Here is a 23,800-nt window from a genome sequence, read left to right as displayed (position 1 = left end):
ACACATTCAGGCCTTCTTCACTACTGCTCTCAAACTGAATGCAAGTGAATATATACTATTATTACAATTATTTCTATGGGGCCTTTATTTTCAAAGGGGCTGAGGACTCAACTCCAGTTGCAGTCCAAGTTGTCAGTACTTCAGAAAATGGCCATAATGTGAAAGGCTCAACAAAAATGGCATTATTTTGCAACATTATTCAAACCCCCAGAGTTCCTATAACCGCCTCCCTCGCCACCGCCACCACCACTTCCTACACGTGCAGCCAACAAGTAATGCCAGCAAGGAAGGGCACACAGGGGTTCAAGGAACACACACTTAAAGATACTATGCTTTCTGACCTCAGATTCCTCCTGGAATGCATCTATGGAGTGTGTATTCCATGGGTTTTAGGGGAGCTAGGAATAAGGTACAAAAGTTGTACCATGCTTACCCTCCTTTTTTCTTTCTTATGAACAAGAGGCAACCTGAATTTGGCCACAAAATTTTTGAAACAAACTCTCAAACACTGGCATCAAAGTTGCACCTGCAAAATACATACACACAAAATCAGTAGTTGTGCATGCAACTGGATGCATGCTTGGATGCACAACTGCTCACATACACACACAATGGGAGCTACTCATGGTGATTTTACAGGCACACTTTAGATGTCAATGTTTGAAAGAGTTCCCGTCAATATTTTTCTGCAGTTATTTCTGTTTTCTGCAGAACCCAACTCAGTGAAGGCTCTCTAATCCTCTCTCCAGCCTCTTGTTTTGTGTGCGTGTGCTTGAAAAAGCTTACAAGAACAAGGCGGAAGAAATAGTGTGGAGAAACAAGGACACTGCATTCCTGAATAATCTTACTTTTGCTTAGTCCTTAAAATGTGGACTTTAAAATGTGATTTTTACATTCCAAAAACTCTTCACATTGTCATAATTAAAATTTTTATTAACATCCAAGAGTGCTTTAATAATCCTTTATGAAGGGTGATGTTTTAATCAGGGATAGAATTTCTTCTGAGTTAAATTTAAAGATCAACTGTATATCATGTTCTGACCTGTATATTAGCATTGGGCACCACAACTTCTCTCCTTTGAGCTGTCACTGATCCTTACTTAATTTAATGAAAGGCATATTTAAATTGGTTCTCTCTTCTGAATTGTGGTAACATGGTGTTCGCCCACTGGAAAATGTGTGTTCATATCACTGAGTCAAATCCACTCCAGCACATAAAGTCTGAGTAGGTAAGTGGAGGAGAGGGGAGTGTAACACAGCTGGGGAGATGAAATCTAACCCTACAACCACTGTTACAGCCTGTGAACTGAAATAAGAAAATAGAACCTCTTCACATTCATTCTACAGGATGCTAGAAGCTTTGAGAAACTAATCTACCTTCTATCCCTTATGCATTAGTTGGCTGATATTTGTTAAAACCCCCTGTTGCCTAGAACACTATCAGTGCCAGTTTAAGTATATGTATATCCCCTTACCTTCTTTCCTCCTATATGCCAATCTCTCTCTTTTCTCTCCCCGCTTTTTTCAGGGGGGTGGGGGGAAGTGGAGGAAGCAAAAGACAAAGATGCCTGCCTTATCCCCATTTCCAATAATTTGCGAGTCTCTGCTCCTTCCCAATATCTGAAAACAGAGCCGGTGCTAGCCTGTTGGGGGCCCAAAGCAGGAATATTTTTGCTCCCCCCAAACACACACTACTAAAAAGGCAAGGTCTTATAATTGAAAGTGAACAGTGGGTCCCCTTGAGCTGTTCAGGGCTCTAAGCAATTGCTTCATCTGCTTATGCCTAGTGCCAGCTCTGCCCACAAGCCACACACTTCGTGAACATCTCTCTGATGTTCTCTTAATTGTATAATCAAGCATTACTCCTAAACTTCTCCTTTAACCATGTATCCTCATTTCTGGCCTCTCTGAACATGCTGGCCTTTCCCCTTCATCTTCTGCTATTACCTTCTCCCAGAAAGTTGAGCCGCACCTTTCTTCCCTCTCAATACAACCCTACAAATAGCTCTTTCATGTACAGCTCTCAATAAGTACAAAGGGGTTTTGGGAGCTGAGTTAAGTTGCCTCCTGCAGTAAAACGTTACAACTAAAAATCAGAAGAATGATTTCACAGTGGGAGATTCAACATTTGACTATCTCTATAGTTGAGGGGGAAGTGGATATGCTCAGCAGAAGGACAAATTGTTCGGAGTAGCCTCAAAATATCCTGGATGACAAATATTTTTATTATACCCAGTTATTACTTGTGTTTATCCAAAGTGTGCATTCTGCATGGATTCATACAAATACACTGTTACGGTTCATGCTAGCATAATATGTCAATAGAAATAAAATTACCGAACTGTCCAAGTACCCATTTCCATCTGTGTCATACAAGCGAAACATAACTAAAAAAAAAAAAAGGACCATTAAATTAGAAAAAATGTAAGATGTACATCATTTTCCTTTAACTCGAGAGCAAGACAGAGAGTTACCGCCTGACTCGAAACTGGGATCCTGATTATATCTACAGAAAACAGGATCCCTGTTAGAAAATTTGCTGGCCTCCTCTTGCACTCTCTCTGTGCTTTTAGTCCACTATGATGATAGCAGTTCTACAAATGCTTACTCATTAGCTAATTGTACCCATGGAAATTATTGAAATTAGTTTTCAGGTCAGCTGAATGCAACAGTAAATATACTTTCCATACCTGCAAAGTAAAATTTTCCCTGGTTTCACTGAGTTCACAATACTGGTATATAATTAGGACTCTACCAAATTCAGAAATCTGGTCTCCCCCATGAAATCTGGTCTTTTGTGTACTTTTACCCTACCCTGCAGGGCCAGGTGTCTGGAGAGTGGCGGCTGCTGGCCAAGCGCCCAGCTCTGAAAGCAGAGCTGCCACCAGCAACAGTGCAGAAATAAGGGTGGCAATACTGCTGCCAGCATACCATGAGACCCTTACCTCTGAGCTGCTTCTGGTGGGGGTGCAGTCTTCAGAGCTGGGCACCTGGCCAGCAGCTGCAGCTCTCCACCCACCCAGCTCTTAAGGTAGCGCAGAAGTAAGGGTGGCAATACCGCAAACCCCCTCCCCCCCATACAATAGCTTTGCAACCCCCTTTTTGGTTGGGCCCCCCAATTTGAGAAATGCTGAGTCTTAAGGACTTTACATGTTTATATTTTGCTGTTTTAAAAATACATATTCTTGGTTTTTAAACCATGAAATTTAAGATTTAAATATCTTAAACAATGAAATTCAAGATTTTTACAATGCTATGATGGTGAAATTTACAAAAATGGACAATGAATTTGGTAGGGCCCTATATATAAAATAGAGCTATTGGGCACAATTCTTCTCCTTTTGAAGTCAACTGTAATGGTCTCTTAGGCTACGTCTACACTGCACACCTCACAGCAGCAAAGCTGGGCCACTACAGCAGCGTTGCTGTCAGGTCCACAGCGTAGACACTCTTTGTCGGCAGGAGAAAGCTCTCCCGCTGACAAAATAAAACCACCCCCAACGAGCAGCAGTAGCGATCTCTCCCGCCTACAAAGCGCCAGTCTACACCAGTGCTTTTCGTCAGGAAAACTTTTGTTGGTCAGGGATGTGTTTTCTTCACACCCCTGACCGACAAAAGTTTTACCGATGAAAGTGCAGTGTAGACAGCTTTAGAGCATCTCCCTGGTCTTATTGTCTGAAATTTTGTTGACATATCTAGGCCCAATTCAAGAGCTCATTCCTATTCAGCACTTGATTACATGCTTAATTTTAAGTGTGCACATAAGTTAGTTCTACTACAGAAAACAGAATGAATGTAAGCATGCATGAAAGTGCTTTCCTGAACTGGTGCTCAAGGCCATTCTGCCCCATAGGTAGTACTTAATGTATACTGTGTGGCCCCTTGTGAGCGTAAGTATCTTAAGGGCAGCACCTCACATATTCTTTTCTGTAACTAATGGAATATTTATTATAGCGAGTGTAAAGACACCGTATACCATCAACCTCTTAAAAGGTACAGTGCCTATGCATAAATTTGTCTGTCTTTATTGTCTCATCCATTGAGCAGCCACTTGTATTACATTTGAGGAAACTGATTTACTTATGAAACCTTTCAGAATCTCCCAAACTGAAAGAGACTCATCAGATAATGTTTAAATTAAAGAAAAAGATATCTTCTTAAAAGTTCTCAGTTCAAAGTAAGAAAACTGTTTCACCATCTCCCTTCTCTTCCCAGAATGGATTTCATACTAAGTCCTGCAGTCTCTAGCAGTGCTGTCAGCTGGGGAGTTTTATACAACACCAAAGTTTTAACACATGGTACTAGAGTAAAATGCACTAAATCATGAAAATATGTATCTCTGTACAAGATAGCTATTGATATACAAGCATCAATAAATAGCTATAATACATAGCAAAATCCCAATAATGTTAGCAATTTTAAACAATTTAAACAATTAAATCAGGCCCATGCATGATTTAGTTCCCACTTAGGTCCTCAAATTAGTATTTAAGTATCCTCTGCACAGGGATGAATTAAACTGATTAACACAAATATATTCAATATGAATCTGTACAGCTTCAATTCTTCAATCAGTATTATATTCCTCTCCGATCCACCACACAATTTTGGATAACACTTTTTAGTAAAATTCCATTTATAAATAGTTTATAAAGGGTTAATAAATGATTAATAGATGTTTTAAGCACATCACAGATATGATTAATAGCATTAAAGATGGCTTTAAGTACATCAGTAGAAGGTGTTATAAACAGTCGTAAGCCATGGTTATAAGCAACCTATTGACTTGTTGGACTTTATAACAATCTATAACAAATGATTAACATTTATTAATCATTATATCATACTTTTATCTCTCTTCCTCAATGGGTCTCCATCGTATTTCAAATTCTATCTGAAAGCATAACTTCTCCACTCCTTTGTGTGTCTTGGATCTGATTTTCAAAAGCATCCAGTTTTGGTCTAACTCTGCTGACACTGAAGACAATGGGAGAACCATTGACTTCTTTATGGTCACAGTTAGATCAATCCACCTCTTAATTTCTTGTTTTTTCTGCTACTCTTTTTGTATTGAATTCTATCACTGCATTATTTAACTCTAAAATGTTTTCACTTTAGGAAGTACTTGGTTCCTGATTCTGGAAACAAGACTACTCATGTGCAAAGTTACTTGAGTACTTAAATGTTTGCAGGATCAGGACCTCATTTAGTAAATACCATTAATTTACATGGTGAAATACACTGTGACCATATGGACACATTTTTCCTCTGTTGAAGGTGATAACCAAAAATACATAATCTCAGTGTTTGCTGTATATGCTTATCTGATGCAATTAATTTTAATTTCCAAAGGTCATCAAAAGTATATGTAAACTACTTATTTACAGGTTTTTGTTTTGTAAATTAAAAAAAAAGTTGAATTATGTACACTGTCATTTTCAAATGCTACTAATTTCGACAAATCTCTCAATCAGGTTCACTTATGCGCCAGACTTTGTAGTAGAAGAAAAACAGAACAGCAAATAAAATCTTGATAATCAAAAAACAGCATTTCAAGGAAGCAAAAACAGTTACACCTACATTAGAATAGATTTTTGAGCGGTTTTATGTAAATATTGTAATGTGTATGAGGATAACACTCCAAATAACTTTTAACATAAAATGCAAATGGACCTGTTTTTAATACTCTGTGCTTTTCCACTTGGACTCTGTGTTTTATCAAAGCACCTCTTACAGCATTATAGCAAGTGATTATATTCTGCATGATGCGTCAGTTGATGTTCATTAGGATTACACATTTATCTCCATTCCAAATAAATTATCACAATCAAATCTCTTCAGTATTAAGAACAATTTTATACTGCAAGGGCTGTGATTGAAATTATTGCACTGCATTGTGTGGCAGAGGGCCCCAGGGCATGAAATTTCCACAAAAAACCCCTCACAGACAATTCTCCACATTGTCCAGTCAGGGTGGGATTTCTTCTGAAAGCTGGTAGATACCAAGGGACTGGTGAGAGGACACCACCATCTGGGCAGGGGTCTTGTGCCTCTGGAGCACCTCTGGTTCCTGACAAATCCCTTTTCCTTGGCAGCAGGGCTCCATGGGAGTCTTAATACCAGGGATTTCTCTGACAATGCAGCTTCTGGAAAGGAGACTGCATACAGAAGATAATACGGCCCCAGACTGCAACATCTTTTATGGAGAACCTCTGCAGGACCTAAGGGAGATGTGCATCCTTGACCGGGGTCTTGCTTAGCACCCCAGTCACTACCCTCTCCCACAATCCAGATCCCTAGGATCAGTGGAGGCAGCTTTCCCACATTCTGAATGTGGATCTGAAGGTGAGGATCTGGGCTTTAGGATTCTGGAAGGGCCTTCACAGTCTGCCACTTGGATGGGCTCAATGTATTGTCTGCTGAATTAAGACCTAGGAATTTAGATTTTCCTATTCATGGGATCAACACATAATCCACAGATTTTGTTTTGGGTTGCAGAGAAGCATCCAATACATCATTAACCTTGGAATATTGTAGCACTTATACAGTACCAGTGCTATGATATTGGCAAATTTGGGGCAGTCACTACTCAGGCAAAACTCCCACTAATCCTATGTTATCAGGACTAGGACCTTGCATGCTGTAGTTATAAGCTAGCTATAGTCTAGAAAACTTGGAGGCTTATAAAAGACATGGTCATTAAACTTGCAATGAATATAAATTTCCAGCAGATAGAGTCTAGTGCCTGTATTTTTACAGCAGTGATACTGAATATTTACCTTTGGTACACTATCAGGGCCTGGGCCTGCATTTCTTACAGAGACAAACCTCCCATCAAAATCAATACAACTTGTGCCTCAGTAAGGACAGCAAGGACCTTAGTCTACACTTGGAGCTGGGGGTGTGATTCCCAGCTTGAGCAGACATACTTGAACTAGCTCTCATTCAGGTAACACACTAAAATTAGTAGCATAGCCATGGTAGCATGGGCAGTGAGGAGCGATGTGGCATGGACTAGCCACAAGCAAAAACCTGCCTGAACCACACAGGTACATATTCAGGGCAGCTAGACAATGCCCAGGCTACCCCAGATACCTTACTATTTTAGAACACTAACTCAATGAGAGCTAATACGAGTATGTCTATTCAAGCTGGAAATCACACCCTCAGCTCCAAGTGTAGATGTAGCTTATGTGTTAGTCTAACCCAAGAACTGACTGTAAGCATGACACTGTGGGGTTCTATATTCTTTGTGTTTCATTGATTTCCATATCAAGCTTTTCAGGTCCTGATGGAGGAAAGCATTTCTGTTCAGGAAAGGTGCTTAGGCACATGCTTAACTTAAAGCACGTATTTAATAGCTTTTCTGAACTGAGGCCTTTGTTTGTAAGTAAAGACATATTTTCTAACTGCTAGCCCTACAGACTCACCTGGACACACAACTGGGTTCTTTCCATCTTGCTGATAACCACTAGCAACATAGGATATACAGGCCATATTAACATCTCAACTACATCTGTAAGTCCTATGGTCTACACTCACACTTAAGCATCCCTAGGCATCCTCGTTAGCCTTACGTGGATTTTCAAAGGTATGACTGATGGAGATAATGTGGTCGTGCAAGTGTATCTGAGGGGATAATTTGGACTGCAGAGCCTATACTACTAGTGATGATGTGCAAGATGGAAAGAACCCAGTTTGTCAGAGTCCAGGGTCAATTACTGAGGCTGGAAACTGAAAAAATACATCTTGTAACTTACTGAGCAAACTTGATAAGGAAATCAGCTAAACACAAGAATGCAGAACTCTGCTATGCCATTTTTATAGTGTCACTTTTTAAGAAAAAAACATACTTCATTAAGTCTTAAATTTAGAGCCAGAAATTTCCATTTCAAAATTTCCTCAAGATTGCGTACAGCTCAGGTTTGCAAAGCTGAAAATAAAGCAATGTCTGTTGTTACTAGCATTATAGTCAGGTGGATGTATTAGCAAATTATTAGGGGCTTTTGTTATTTTGTTTTAATTTAGCAGCTTTTTCCTCAGATACGAAAAAATATATACATACATTCTAGTTTGTCTTCAGGTCTTCCTCTTTCAAGCAGAGACAAATAGCAAACAATGTCTTTCAACTGGATTACATCTGGTACATGTAAATTGGCAGGAGCAGCAGTTCGTGATGTAGTGGTACCTTTATTAATTCTCAAACCTGGAAAAAATACATATGGTTTGTTATCTTTATCAACAACATAAATTGAGAATCAAAACCACTATTTCACTTAGTGGATATGTTATTCGTTTTTTCCCACTGTGCTGTCACAATCCAGCCCAAATTTGCCTCCATTCCAGCGGGCCTATAGAAGCTCCATGGGCCTCCTAAATTATGTAGCTTCACATGCTGCTCCCTGTTCAAAGATGCTTGTTGCCACATAATGCTCTTTCATGCCACCTAAATTTGTACCCTAGCCAGTAGCAGAGTCATACACGTAATAATTAATTACTGTCAAAACAATTAAACTGTCAAAATCCCTGCCACTAGATATTATGAAAATAAATATCCCAATTTTAATATAAATATTTCAATTATTATCGAGTCAAACTAATGCGAATACATTTGTAAAATACAAATTTCAGCACCGCCAATCCTCATGCTTCAATTCGGAAGTTAGTTGGACTGTTCCCAAAGATGTGTGAGTACTTGCAGGATCAAGCCCCAAGTTAAGATGTGAACAACAGGAGGACATGACAACCCAGAGAGGAATCATAAAAGTTTCTGATTAAGGAGGTTTATTATGTCTCTCACTGACCTTAGCAATGTTTAAAGAGAATCTTAACAAAAGGATTAACTGTTCTTAAACACTTTGTGTAATTCATTCAGAACAGGTTCTTCACTGATAAGCTGCCTACATAATTTCTCTCTCTCTCTCACATATTTTTCCTTGGCTAAAATATTTGCTGTAGCCAATGGAAACAGAATCCCGCTATCTTCTACATTCATCTCACAAATTGTATTCCATGCTTATTTCAATGGGATTACTGGAGTGAGTAAGGTGAGAAGGATTTGCCTTTCAGCAAACAGAATTTGGGCATGCAGAAGCAATTAATTTAAATCAAGTTTACATCCTGCATATTTTTTAGGCAGATAGTAAGAAAGATTAAGAAAACTAAAATAAATAAAAGGGTGTTTAGAAGGCAGTGTGCACCCAAATAGAAATGCCAGGAGCTCCTCAGCGCTAAATATGAATTTACCTCTGAATTACTTTAAGTTATTCTACATGGGAAAACCAGTACTTCCCAATAGTGCAAGTGTTGCCGGCACCAATAGTGCAAGTGTTGCCGAGAGGCTGAACAACAGCTTGAGTGGTTCGTTACCCGGTGTGCTACACCCAATAATCACAACGGGGTGGAGAAACAGAAAAGTTTATTTGCAGCTGCAAAAAGGTACAGGGAGAATAAAATCTCAAATCCTGCACCACAGAGCAGGAAGTTACACAGGCTTTTATACATCCTTTTTCTCAGCATACTTATCCAATAGCAAGCTGCCCTAAGTATCCATATAGCCAGCCAATCCAGTTCCCAGCTAGTTCCCTGATTCTCTGTATCATTTGTTAAACTATACATAAAGCTGCTTTATTCAGCATTGTTCTTCCATATCTCCCCTGTTTGGCCTTGCTTAGTTTCAGGCAGTCTGACTCTGCAACATACTGTTGCAGATTCTCAGCATAACTGCTGTGTGTGCCTCCAGGCAGGGGGGGGCCAAGGACACTTGGGCCTAGTACGCAGAGCTGCTGAGAGTGCCTCCAGGCAGGAGTGGGGGCCAAGGACACCTGGGCCTAGTGCGAGGGGGCTTCATCGACACTCGTGGTCTTCCATCCCCTCGAGTTACCTAGTGGCCATGCCCCAGTGTTCCCAACACAAGGGTCTTTCCTATGAGAAATCTGCAAATATAACAAATGGAAATCATTAGACTAAAAAAAATGCTTTAAAATTAACTCTAAAGTAACTCCTTCCTCTGAAAAAAGAACAGGAGTACTTGTGGCACCTTAGAGGCTCACAAATTTATTTGAGCATAAGCTTTCGTGAGCTACAGCTCAGTTCATCGGATGCATAGGGTACAGACTAACACAGCTGCTACTCTGAATCCTTCCTCTAGTCTCGGTATCTGTCTTCTAGAATGAAAAACGTCATCTAAAATGTAACATCTATGGGGCAAGGAAAGTCTTGCTAGTTGCGTTTTAGACCAACACCTGAAAATGTTGTCATTTAATGAACAATAAAGTAATTTCACATAGCAGATGGCCAAGTACAAAAGAAATCAAAGGGCAAAGATCAGAAAACTATAATATATATACATGGTAATTATGGCCTTGTTCTTGCAATTGAATCTGCACTTGAGACTGAAGTGAGTCTGGGCCATGCAGAGATGCATGTGTTTCTCCCATGCAGGTCTAGGACCTAAACTGATAAGATCACAAGGCTTAAGTGCTAATAAATGCCTATAAAATTAAATTCCCATAAAATAGTAATCAAAAAGATGTTAAATCTTATCTAGTAAGGAATAACAATATATTTTTCAGCAAGTGAAGTCCACTCTTTTCTTGGTTGAAAGTACTCTGCCATTCCGTGGAGAACTAATGCAAAAGTTTACTTAGTTATATTTAAAAGAAACTACCTAAATAACATGGCAAAAAACCCTAATATTTTGTGCAAACAGCTATTTAATACTATCATGTGTTACATGGGGATGAATTTTGAAGCTTAAAAGGTAAAATATGGCCTTGTATTCTATCCAGAGAAATAAAAGGAACTAAAATACTGGATCCTATTCTGCACTCATACATATATCCCTCACACCCACTGAAATCAGAGGGAACATGGCATCTGTATTGCAAAGTAGAATTTGGCCCATTGTCAAGTCAAAGGTGTAAGAAAGCAAAGGCATTTCTCAGGAAGTTGAGAAAAGCCAATGCTCATTTTCTGAGCAGCAGCTTGCCTGACAGAGTGGCCAGTTTCTCTTCAGGCCGCTAAGGGAGAATAGAATTTATAAACAGATGTGATGGGGGCGCTTGCAGAGAGCAACTACCACCACCAAATGGGCTCATCACACAGCTGTCTCTGGCAACATTTGTCCATTATCCTTTTATGAGCTCCCCTCTAGCTCCTACATGTCTGCCCAGCTTCCAGAAGAGTTTCAAATGCATTTGAAATATTTTCTCTACTTTTGCAAATCTCTGTCCTATACTAGTTACAAAATATACTAGTTATATAGCATAACATAAAATTATTCAAGACCTTCGTGTGGCCTTTTGCACCTTTTTACATTAAAATTTACAACCATAAAGTTATTTCACGTTGCATATTACCTATTATAAGTGCTGTTGCTATGTAAAATCATATACATCAGTCAGAGATTGTATAGTTTAATTGCAGTCCCAAATTACCCATAAATCTATTATGAGGTCAATGGAATTATCTAACAATGTTTTTTCACCACAGCATTTGTATTAGGCATAATACCATTGACTTCACTGTGAGTTTGAACAGTATTATAACAGTTCCCTTGGCATCATATTGAATCCAAATGACTTAACTCAATAGAGTGAGAATGAAATTGTCTCATAATGAGTGGATCATAAGGATTTTATTGAGAGAAAATAGTCTCATGATGCTAAAGACCTGAAAGGTAGAGTGAAGGGGAAAATATTTTATATAGTACTGTTACAATAAAAACCACACACATACGATAAAAACAAGCTAAGGATACACTGGCAGAAATAATACTGAAATTCATTTCTGCTTATATCAGATAACATTGTTTTAAAAGAGGCTGTGTGTTTTAACGGTGGGGACGGTGGGCAGTTGGCCAATGTACATGGCAGAGGGGCATTGCTGGCACATGATAGCATATATCACGTTGGTAGATGTGCAGGTGAACGAGCCTCTGATAGCGTGGCTGATGTGATTAGGCCCTATGATGGTGTCCTCTGAATAGATATGTGGACACAGTTGGCAATGGGCTTCTTTGCAAGGATAGGTTCCTGGGTTAGTGGTTCTGTTACCCTATCCTTGCAACACCATCATAGGGCCTAATCACATCAGCCACACTATCAGAGGCTCATTCACCTGCACATCTACCAATGTGATAGATGCCATCATGTGCCAGCAATGCCCCTCTGCCATGTACATTGGCCAAACTGGACAGTCTCTACATAAAAGAATAAATGGACACAAATCAGATGTCAAGAATTATAACATTCAAAAACCAGTCGGAGAACACTTCAATCTCTTTGGTCACTTGATTACAGACCTAAAAGGGGCAATTCTTCAACAAAAAAACTTCCAAAACTGACTCCAACGAGAGACTGCTGAATTGCAATTAATTTGCAAACTGGATACAATTAACTTAGGCTTGAATAAAGACTGGGAGTGGATGGATCATTACACAAAGTTAAACTATTTCCCCATGTTTATTTCCCCCACGCACGCACGCACACACATGCTGTTCCTCCCTATTGCTTGGCATGTTGAGCAGGTCTAGCTGACAAGGTGATTAAAATACCAAGTGCTTTCAGCTACTTGTCTACACTAGTGCTGCTACTGGTGGAGATTTATAAAAAGACAGCTTCCTTTATTGCTATTGGGAAGGTCTCTCAGTGTATTCAATGTCTATGAAAGTATGTGTATAAAATATTGTGTTTAAAATGAGCAGGTGATGATAGTATAAAAATATTCTGTACAACCTAGGACAACAGAATAGTAACATGTATGTAGAGTAATAGACATGAATGGCTATTAACTAAGCAATGATATCTTTATAGCCAGAGATCATAAAGCAAAGAGGCAAAAACAACCACTGGAGATTAAAAAAAAGGTGAAAGATATTTTATTCAGTGCATGTACAGTAGTGAACAAAATATATTACCCACTATAGGAACTACCAAATAGGTAAATTTAACAAAAAACAAGTCAATTTCTGCTGGCCAAGACACATGTGGGTAAGCAGAAGCTGTTTCCTTGGCAATCAGCATGTTTGTTGTCTGATTCATTGCCTGATGCTAGAAACCAGCATTGTCCCAACCACACAGGAAGACAGACCAGAGGCAATGGATGTGGTCTAATTAGGTTGCAACTGTATTCATTTAACATATTTGGGAATAGGTGGCAATAAATTGTACAATGCAGGTCATCATTTCCTTAATTGTTTCTATCTATTTGGGAGGTTGCTGTCAGCCCTCCTGCTTCCCAACCTGGACCCAGTCAGCCTGTTCCTGGGACCCCTACCACTCTGCCCTAGTATGAGGGATTAGAAATCCCAACCCACCTTTTTTAGGCTTTCTTAGGGGGCGCCTCCCACAAAATCCACTTCCAACTCCTATTTATCAGGGAACTGTATCCCCTCCGTAATGACTACCTGCACTGGACACCTGCCACACCTGTTACCTACTAAGTTGCAACATCTTGACGTCACCAACCTATTGTGGGGAAGACAAAAAAAAAAAAAAACACTCTGCCTCAGTCAATCTGGTGATCACATAAAAATTTCTTCTCAGTCCTCCCCAAAAAGGCAACTAGTGCAAGCACAGGGAAGATCATAAAATCTGGTTCTACCCTGATCCCCTGGGTAGGGAAAAGGGTGATTCTGGTCAGTGATTGAGAGAGTTCCAGAATGCAGGGGTACAAATACCTTCGTCCCCTTTCCCAATGTGGGGGTGGGTCAGTGCCCCTCCGTAGTCCAGCTACTTCCTATTTCCCCCTTGGCTCCATCAGGTAAGTCTATCTCCCTTTCCCACTCCCTTGTAATCCAACAGCAGTAGGAAGCCTTAAAGGTGTCCTGTCCTCTATTCCTGACACCCAAAGAATCACCACATTTTATAGATTTCAATGCCAGAAGGGACCATTATGATCATCTAGACTGATCTTCTTCATAGCATCCACATCTAAAATTTCACCAATTGGCTCATGCATCAAGTCCATAACTTCTGGATGAGCTAGAGAGTATCCTTTATAAAAACATGCAATCCCAAACTAAAGACTCCAAAGTGATGAAGACTCCATCACATCCCTAGGTAAGCAGTTCCAATGGTTAATTACCCTCACATTATTTCTAGTCTAATTTTATCTAGCTTCAGCTTTGGATTGGATTTATGATGTCTTTGTCTGCGAGATTACAAAGCCCTCAATCAAAAAGTCTTTTCCTCTAGAGATATTTATAGACCATGATCAAGTCACGTCTTTATCTTCCATTGGATAAAACAAACAGCTTGAACTACTTTAATCTCTGTAAGGCAGATTGTAAAGACCTCATATCATTCTTGTAGCTCCTTCCTGAACCTTTTCCAATTTGCCATCATCCACTTTAAAATATGGACCCAGGAACTGGAAACAGCATTCCAGTAATGCTCTCACTAATGCCATATACTCCTTCCAGCCAATGAATCTCAATTGCTTCCACACTGGGGAATTTGCGACATTAGAAACCTCGGATTATAACGCCACTGTAAAAATCAGGCAGGAGCAAAAGGCTAATTACACAGTAGAAAACTGCTTACACTGTGGGATCATATTAAAGAAGTTCTGTATTAAAATCACAAGTAAGTATGATTCCCCATAGTTTAAATTCCAGGGCATTGCTAATTAAGAGATCTCTTGTTTGTTTTTTTTTCTTTTTTTTTTGTTACTGTTTCTCTCCCTCTCTGTGTGAAACTTGCAAGCTGCTAATTGTGTTAGTACATCCTAAGACAGAGAGAGACTCAGAGCAGTTCTTTGTAACAACATAAACAGCACACAGAGACTCCCCACCCTTTTGTTGTATTTATCTTGCTTTGCTAACAATTGTGATTAAAATAGAGATAGAGGATGTATGTGGATGGATGCTTGGTGTAGGATAATAAATGAATGATCAGGGAGGTGCCAGCCTAGGATTTCAGTGTCCATCGGCTGAAGAATGCACAGAGTGGAGACAACCAGAGGACCCCCGGAGGGCAGACTGGAATCCACCCAACAGCCTCAAGGATGGGAGAACCGAAGAACAGATAACATCTGGCAGCACGGAGCCGTCAGGAATGCGCCATCTGCTGATTGATTCAGCAACAGCATGAGGAATCAATTCCCATAGACTGGCATAGGAATAAATTCCTGTAAAAAATGGACTCTAGAAACTGAGAACTTTGAGTCTGGTTCTGCTACCACCCTCCAGGAGCATCGGATGCACATCTGGCAAAGTCTCGGCTCCACCCTCATGCCCAAGTTACCTGACCAGTAACTTGGCATGAGCAACCTCTAGGCTGGTACCTATAACAAATTTGCAGAACCTCTGTGTGTGTGTGTATGAATGAACATGTGAATGAATGTGAAACTGAATGAAATGTTATAGCTATAACTGACTGCCTACTATGACTCTTTTTGTATTCACAATAAATGTGACATTTTGTCTTATCCCCTGTAAGAAGATCCTGCTGGTTTTTATTTTATTGGTATAACACCACAAGCATTCTGATAAGTATCAATGATGAGACTAAAAGGCACTTAATATAGCATTATGCTAACGGTTAAAATTATATTAAACAGTCCCCAATCTTGCATACTCTGACACACATGTAACTTTACTACCATGAGCAATCCTATTGATTTCAATAAGCATGTGAATAAGTAGTTTCAGGATTGGGGAACTTATTTCGTTTCTCCAGGCAGTTATAAGTTCTCAAAATAATTACTGTGTGCACTGAAACATCTCAAGCTTATTTTTACACTAAACCTAATTTTTCTTGCCAAGTTTAGTAAAAGTCTATCTGTTTTTATTGGGGGTGGGGAGTGGATGTTTGCTGTTTTGTTTAATTTATTACACTTTTCTGTTTTTATATATTTTTGAGATGCTCTATCCTCTCTGAGAACTCAATCATATTTAATAAAAATCTGCAAACTGGCAGAAAAACTTCAAACTACTCAATGAGTACAAGGGCGTTATGTTGCTTGAGGAAATATGGCAGATCAATCGTAACTACAACTATCTTAAATAGCCAATGCAAAGGATGGGTAGGAGCAGCAGCACAACCAGTCAATTACAGGGGAGGAAGTAATTGGGCAAGGAAGCTTCAAAGCATCAAGCAGGAGTTGTGGGAACCTGCTACAGGAACAGTGGTTTCCTAAATGGTGTGTAAGTAACAAGGAAAATAGTCAGCAGTGCCACATAAGATTGGAAATTGAATAGGTTTTAATTTGGCAAAGTTAGTCCACTTGGTGCCTCAGCTGGATGGTGACTGTGGATTAATAAAGTGCAAATACTTAATTTCATTCTCTCTTCACAACACAGCACAGCCTTGAAAAACAGGTTTTAATGGAATACTCCCCCCCCCCCCAGTTCTGCAAACACCTGATCACTACATGAGTCCTGGATAAAAGCATAAGTTCAATACACTGCCTAGAACTCTATACTTGTATGGCTCTTATAAACAAATGTTACTGCTATACTTTCAATTTCTCATGTAGATATTTTTCTTTGAAATAGATCAGTCTTCATTACACCAGTATTATTTTGATTACTTACCTCCTGATAGGAGTTGCGGCTTGTTTTTTACTAAGGGACTACAATGGGAGATTTTGTTGCTGAATGATGTAAAGAGATGCTCACTGAAATCATCGGGCAGCTCAGCTTCCAGAAAGGTCTTCATGAACAGCCTGAAACCTTCTAAATCAATTGTCTAAAGTTTAAAAAAAAAAAAAAAACACCTTTAACTTCTGGCATTTCAGGATAAGTCTAATATTCAATAAATGTTGGTTATTAGTTGAAACAGTAGAAAAACTTCAATAATATACATTTATAAAATATGGCAATCACACTGTTTTAACTCACATAACTACCATTTTTTATTAATGTTTCAAAAATTCACAGCCTTCAAAACTCCACCTACAGTATTTGGCCTTGATTCTTATTTACTCTAAGGCTCATTTATACAAATCTGGTAAATTACATTCACTCTATGGCTCCATTACACTACCAGAATGCTGTAAAGGGACCTCAGTGTAAGTGAGAACCAATCCCTTTGTCTTGAGGACTTCCGACAGCAAAATTTTTCAAGTTGACTATACAGCATTATATAAACAAAAGTTTCCTTGTGTTTTTTGCCATTTAATTTAATTTGTTCTTGTATTCTACAGCAAAGTAAAATGGAGAGACTAATCAGCCTATATTACTGCTTTCATTTTGGTGATACAGTAATATCAGTTATTAAATGAACAGTAAAAGCTCACAATTACATTTTATCCTATTAAGCAATATAGAGTGACTCTGAGATAAAAGATGGCATGGAACAGATCAAAAGATTTTGAGATATTACAATTACTGTGTCATAATTGTATACTTATCACTGGAGTTACATTATTATGTCAGTGATAATATAAAAAAAGCAGCTTATCATTTTTTAAAATTAATATAAAGGATAGATTATGTTGCCTGCCTTTGTTTCTATATCATAAATAAGGCTGCAAGTCTGTCATAGACATCACGGATTCCATGACTTTCTGGGACCTCCAAGACTTCTGCAGCAGCCGGTGTGGCTGATCCAGGGACCGACTTAGGAGCTAGGGCAGCCCCTGGACCAGCCACATTGACTGCTGCAGGGGCATTCTTGGGCCACCACGCTCTCCCCCCTCCACCAGCAGCAGGAGAAATTTGGGTGCGGGAGGGGGCTCAGGGCTGGGGCAGAGAGGGTGAGGGCTCTGGGCAGCACTTACCTTGGGGGGCTCCCCGAAAGCAGCGACATGACCCTCCCTCAGCTCCTAGGCAGAGTTGCAGCCAGGCAGCTCTGCGTACTGCCTCTGCCCATAGGCACCACCCCTGCAGCTCCCATTGTCCATGATTCCTGGCCAATGGGAGCTGCACAGCCAGGGCTTGGGGCAGGAGCAGCGCGCAGAGTCCCCTTGTCACACCTCTGCCTAGGAGCTGAGGGAGGGACATGTCGCCACTTCCGGAGAGCCACGCGGAGTTGGGTAGGGAGCCTACCAGCGCCGCCAACACTCCCCAGCAGCAGCAGCAGGGGTCCTAGGCCGCACGCTCCCACCCGCTCCCCCAGCACCAACACCAACTTTTCTCCTCTTCAGTAAGTTTTTGTTGTGCACATTTTTCAACTCTGATTGCCTTTTCCAGAGCTGAAGAGATCTATGTAGCTTGAAATCTTGCCTTCTTCAACAGAAGTTGGTCCAATAAAAATTATTAGCTCACCCACATTGTATCTCGCATAACCTGGGAACAACACAGCTACACTAACACTGCAAACAACTTATTCATACCTCTAATATGGCTGAAGTCAACAGGACAAATAACCTAGAGATTTTTCACTAAAGTACTGAAAAATCAAGCTATAATGTTATATAATGATACTTTGGTGCTGCAGAAGTCATATGTAACTAATGTAGCACCTGTGGTTGGCAAATCTACTAGCCCCCAAGAAAGTCCCTTCATCACATACTATATTGCTATACGTCTGCCAGTAAGACATCCTGCCTCTTTCTGAAATAATAAAGATAAGCAGACACTGTTGTTTAAAATAAACCAGTCTGTATAAATATTTTAAGCAGCAAGGTTCTAGATTTACTATGAACAAATTACGGTGAGCCTAAGGACTAAAATGCACTGCTGAGATGTGGATATTAAGGGTCATTCATTGTTGAGATGTCAACTACCACCTCCAACTGGCCCAAGATACCAGCCTCCATTGCCAAATTAATTTTCATATAAGCACCCTGTGCTTTTCCCCATGTTGCCCCTCATGCTTGGGAGGCTGTGATCACAAGCACACCTGTATTCACACCCTGTACACTGTTGTAATAATCTTTGTACAAAATATGCCTTGTGAGGTATCATTTGAAAACTAATAATTTGCTGGTCAATAATACCATGGTGAAATGTATGTAGCAACATTATATGTAAAGTTATGAAATCCCCCTATATGATGTTATTAGCACATGTCCAAAACCACAAAGCCCTAGAACATAAAAACAGCCATACTGGGTCAGACCAATGGTCCATCTAGCCCAGTATCCTGTCTTCCAGTTGTGGCCAATACTAGGTGCTTCAGAGGAATGAACAGAACAGTAAATCATCAAGTGAATGATCTTCCCCTGTCACCCAGTCCCAGCTTCCGGCAAAACAGATGATAGGGACACTTTTGCCCAGGCAGAAATTGTTAAACAGGTCTATCCTAAACAAAGAAATGTGTGTTTATCCCACTTGACATATGAGTAGTAAACAGAGTCCATGAGACAGTAGGGAGAGGAAATAGCAGGAGACAAGCCAAAATTTGCATCTCACCAAACACAGATGGGAAGAAAGAACATGACACCTCCTTTACCACTTGACTTTTGCTTCAGAAGAATATACTTCAAAGTTTGACTGGATGATAAGTGAAAGGGGCAGAGAACCCAGAGATATCACTCTCTATTTCTAAGAAGACAAAGGCACCAGCACCTTTGGGCTTCTGGAAGAGATCCTGATCAAGGAAAGGGTCGGTCACCATCTTGCTAGAAGACTGGGGGTGAGAAAGGTCATCTTAAAGCCCTGAACCAAAACTTGCTAGATTAAATTTTAGACTTTTAGATGTGTGTTTTCACTTTTATTTGCTGGTAACCACTTCTAACTTTATCTCATACTTGAATTCACTTAAAATCCTATCTTCTTGTGTTAATAAACTGTCTTTTTTTTAATCTAAGGCAATCCAGTGCTGTGTTTAAACTAAACTGTTTGGTAACTGCACTTAAAGTAGCGAACTGTTGAATATTAACTCTTTAAAGGAGCAAGAAACCTTTAATATCTGAGCTGTCCAGAAGAGGGATGAACAGTGAAGAACACACAATTTTGGGAAAATTCAGGATTTGGAGTGTGTTGGGGTCATCCTGCAAATAGTAACCAAGCCTTGTGCAAGCCAGCATGTGACTGGTGTGTTGCTGGCTGGCTGCTGGAGCCAGAGCTGCTGTACCAGGTCTGCAACTATACACAGACATTCAGGGTGAGACCTGCATGTTGGGTAGGCTGTTTGTGTGTGGCCCAGGTTGGGAGCTACAACAGTAAAGCATTGTTAGGCACCCAGAGTTGTGGGGCAGGCAGTGCCACAACCCCTCACTGACCTGGACTCTGCTCCGGAATGTGACAGAGGCATTTCCTACAAATATCGACAAAGCAACCTCACCATTCTCCTTGAAATCCTTCCTCAAATTCCCAGCACAATGGGGCCCATGACCAGGGCCCCTCGGCACTATAACATCATCATCCTGGATGCATGATGTTATTGGCACATGTCCAAAACCACAAAGCCCTAGAACATGAGAATGGCCATACTGGGTCAAACTAATAGTCCATCTAGTCCAGTATCCTGTCTTCTGACAGTGGCCAATGCCAGGTCAAAACTATTTCCGGGTAACATGAAAATAGTGCAAGATAAAAGATACAATAAATAATTATACATACATTAGGCTAGCGCCTCAGTTCCAGAGCTCAACTTGTCACAGGAGCTTCCAGTGCATCAAGTGCAAAAAGAGGAATAGTGTAGGGACAGCTATGCCAGTTCTACAGCACTGAAGGACAACCGTATGCTAGAGGAATCCTCAGGTAGGCATTTATGCATGGAAGCAGTGCAAATCAGATTTAATGAGGCCAAGAATCTGGCCCATATTATTTACAGTTGCCTTACAATAAGGCAGTAAGAAAACCATTACCAGAAAACTAAATTACACTGGGCAATAAACATACAAAGCTCCGCCTTGATCCATGCCACATAATATGAAAATAAATTAAAAACTATATTATATAGTGCCCACATTTAAGCTAATTTCTCAGATACTGTAAGACATATGCAGTTGTAAGCCAATTTATCCTCAATGCAAACATATAAGCTTTACACGACTTCATACCAACATCTTCCAAAGACATTTATCATTACTACAGGTGATTTAAGATGAGCATGCAAACTTTAAATACAGATCTGTGCTTGTCTTGCAATCTCGTACATTCCTACGGTCAATTGAGAGATCTGTTCATAAGATGTCAGATGCTATTTTCTGCAAAGACTATTTTTATTTGAGGACTCGTGGGCTGACAAATTTCACCTGCACTCTAGGGATCCTCCTTCCACTGTGCCACCCTAACAGACTAGTGAATTGATAAAGTAGGAGTGTCGGACATACATTGGCACAATTTTCAATTTATTCTTTTTTCTCTAATGTTACTCCTATCTCTTTTCTTCTAGCTCATCAAGTGACCTACTGGTATGTAAAAAAAAAAACCAATAAAAAATATTCCGTACTGAAATATTATGGGACAACATTTTCATACGGAAAAGGAAACAGTGCACCCAAAAGTCAGCATGCAGCTGCTGTGCTTACAAAACTAATATTTGCAGACAACTTAGTATCTGATAGGTCTGTGAAACACTAGTGGAAGATTTTCCACAAATCTTTGCACTAACATTTCCATTATTTCCTTTCCTGTGATTTAAAGTACTGAACATTCCAAGGACTCAATTCATTGTTCAGACACTGGCTACTCATACCCACCTCAAGCTCATAATTTCATGTTTCAGAGTAGCAGCCGTGTTAGTCTGTATTTGCAAAAAGAAAGGGAGTACTTGTGGCACCTTAGAGACTAACCAATTTATTTGAGCATAAGCTTTCGTGAGCTACAGCATCCGATGAAGTGAGCTATAATTTCATGGTTTCACCATTTTACACTTTCAAAAAAATCACAGAGAAGTGATGATGCAGACATCTTTGAAGATTTTGGCTTGTGAAGAGATGACAGGGAATTGAAAATTGAACAAAGCACCATGTTGTCACACACATGCATGCGCACACAACATTATATACAAATATGCAGGAATGGAAGTGTCCATGGTTAAATGTATTCTGGTTCCACACACCAGAAGAACACCAGAATCTGTATTAGGTACTGTGGCTCCAAATTCCCTATGAAGCTGTCTAGCCATGTGAAAGGGCCAAGCAGGAGCTATCAGTGCAACTATTACAGCTGTCAGATATTTCTTTTAAGTGGAAATAGACTGTGGTACAAATGACAAGTTTTTTGGGAACTACATAAGGGCTAGCCTGAGTTCACTATGAAAGCTGAGATAAGACCTTGAAGGAAGTCTCTCTACAGGGATCCTGACAGAAAGCCTAATATGTGCAGAAAAGGCTACCCATGAGAAAAGTTGTGTTCTCATCCTTACCAACTTGCTTGAAGCTGGACAGGCCTCTGGTGGTTGTAACCATGTGTTCTGAATTGCTTGCTCATTTTGAATCTATATTTGTTAAGAAAGCCAACTTTGTGTACAACAGAGCTGTAAAATTAAAAGGGATGTTAGATTTCATAGGTATTAAAAATCCCTAGCCACTTTCAATCATATTCTCAAGTTACTGATGTGGTAAACAATTCCATTTTTCAGTTCTCTCTGAAAAGTATATATATGATTGATAAAATCTGACTTTCCCTCCCTCTTTTTTAAAATCTGATGCATCATTTTATTTTTACTTTATTTTAGTGCTTTCATAACAAAGGAGGTTATGTGAATAAATGTGGAGAGGTAGCATGGTTATATAAAATAATAGGATGCTTCCTCATTATAAAAATTACAGTTCAAGAAAAACAACCTTCTTAATAACCACAAGTTTATAAGGAGCAGCTCCTTTCAGAACCATACAGTCATTGGCTCCTCATTCTACATCTCTGTAGCATATCCTTCTCTGATAGTGAAGACACAGAAATTAACACATCTTTGCCCATTAACTTCATCATTGGTACCTGCCTGAATACATGTGGGTCTCTGAGGGCACGTCTTCACTGGCAATGTTAAAGCGCTGCTGAAGCAGCGATTTAACGTGGCTTGTGTAGTCGCAGCATAGAGCTGGGAAAGAGCTCTCCCAGCGCTCTAAAAAAAACCACCCCCACGAGGGGAGTAGCTCCCAGCGCTGGGGCACTGTCTACACTGGTGCTTTACAGCGCTGAAACTTGCAGCACTCAGGGGGGTGTTTTTTCCTACACCCCTGAGCGAGAAAGTTGCAGCGCTGTAAAGTGCCGGTGTAGACAAGCCCTAAAGTGCAGCACACAACATACAGTGGCTGAGCCCTTGTCCCTTCCCTGCATCTATCCCCCATAGAGCAGAACTGATAATAGGGGCACTTCCACAGGCTCATCGGAAGGAGGAAACATGATGCTTTAGCTCTACCCCTTCTCTTGCTGTTTTGTAGCTTGTCTGTTCCATTTTACTTTTGCTCCTCTCCATGTCTCACAGCACACGGAAGTGTAGAGCTCAGAGACATTTATTGTTCCATTATATGAGAATTTATGTAAGTGACTCCAACTAATATTAACAAGACTTAGCCTGACAGAGACTCCTGCACTGAACAGATGCCACAAGGCTCTCATATTCATACAGCTTTAGCTATATCCGGATATTAAGCATACATAACTCCTGCTGACTTAAATGGGATTTCTACTTTCAAAACACGATATGGCCATTAGACAAATTTTGCTCCCCTGTGGAATTTTTTTCTTTAATGACAAATAATAAGAGATTTTCATCATGGCATAGAACATTTAATATCTGACAGTTACATATTTGTACACAATAGGTAATTTTATTGGGGCTAAATGGACTTGCACTGGATCCAAACTGCCCCAGAGGGAGGTAAAATAACTCCCGGAGTTCTCCCGTTTGCTTGTTGTAGCATTTGGTGTAGGGACATGTAATGGCATGCCTACACTGAAAGAAAAAGGTGTGTTCTTTGTCAAGTTGTCTGGAATGGCTGATGACCGTGAGCA

The 23,800-nt window shown here is 40.0% G+C and overlaps 1 protein-coding gene across 2 annotated transcripts in view; it reads right to left on the bottom strand.

Annotated features, from left to right (window-relative positions):
• The window catches only part of DGKB (diacylglycerol kinase beta), a 504,484-nt gene that overhangs the window by 349,553 nt on the left and 131,131 nt on the right, over positions 1 to 23,800 (bottom strand). For both annotated transcript variants that reach the window (XM_084618553.1, XM_084618552.1), the window contains exons 5-7: positions 16,541 to 16,694; positions 8,066 to 8,206; positions 2,338 to 2,387 (exon numbers count right to left, since the gene is read on the bottom strand). In XM_084618553.1, coding sequence (XP_084474679.1) covers positions 2,338 to 2,387; positions 8,066 to 8,206; positions 16,541 to 16,694 — 345 coding nt within the window. The remainder of the gene's footprint in view (positions 1 to 2,337; positions 2,388 to 8,065; positions 8,207 to 16,540; positions 16,695 to 23,800) is intronic.

The sequence above is a fragment of the Lepidochelys olivacea genome (genome assembly GCF_965140295.1).
Source record: "Lepidochelys olivacea isolate rLepOli2 genome assembly, chromosome: 2".
NCBI lineage: Eukaryota > Metazoa > Chordata > Testudines > Cheloniidae > Lepidochelys > Lepidochelys olivacea.
The sequence above is the reverse complement of the archived record's forward strand: the minus strand, read 5'-3'. Positions and strand labels throughout refer to the sequence as shown.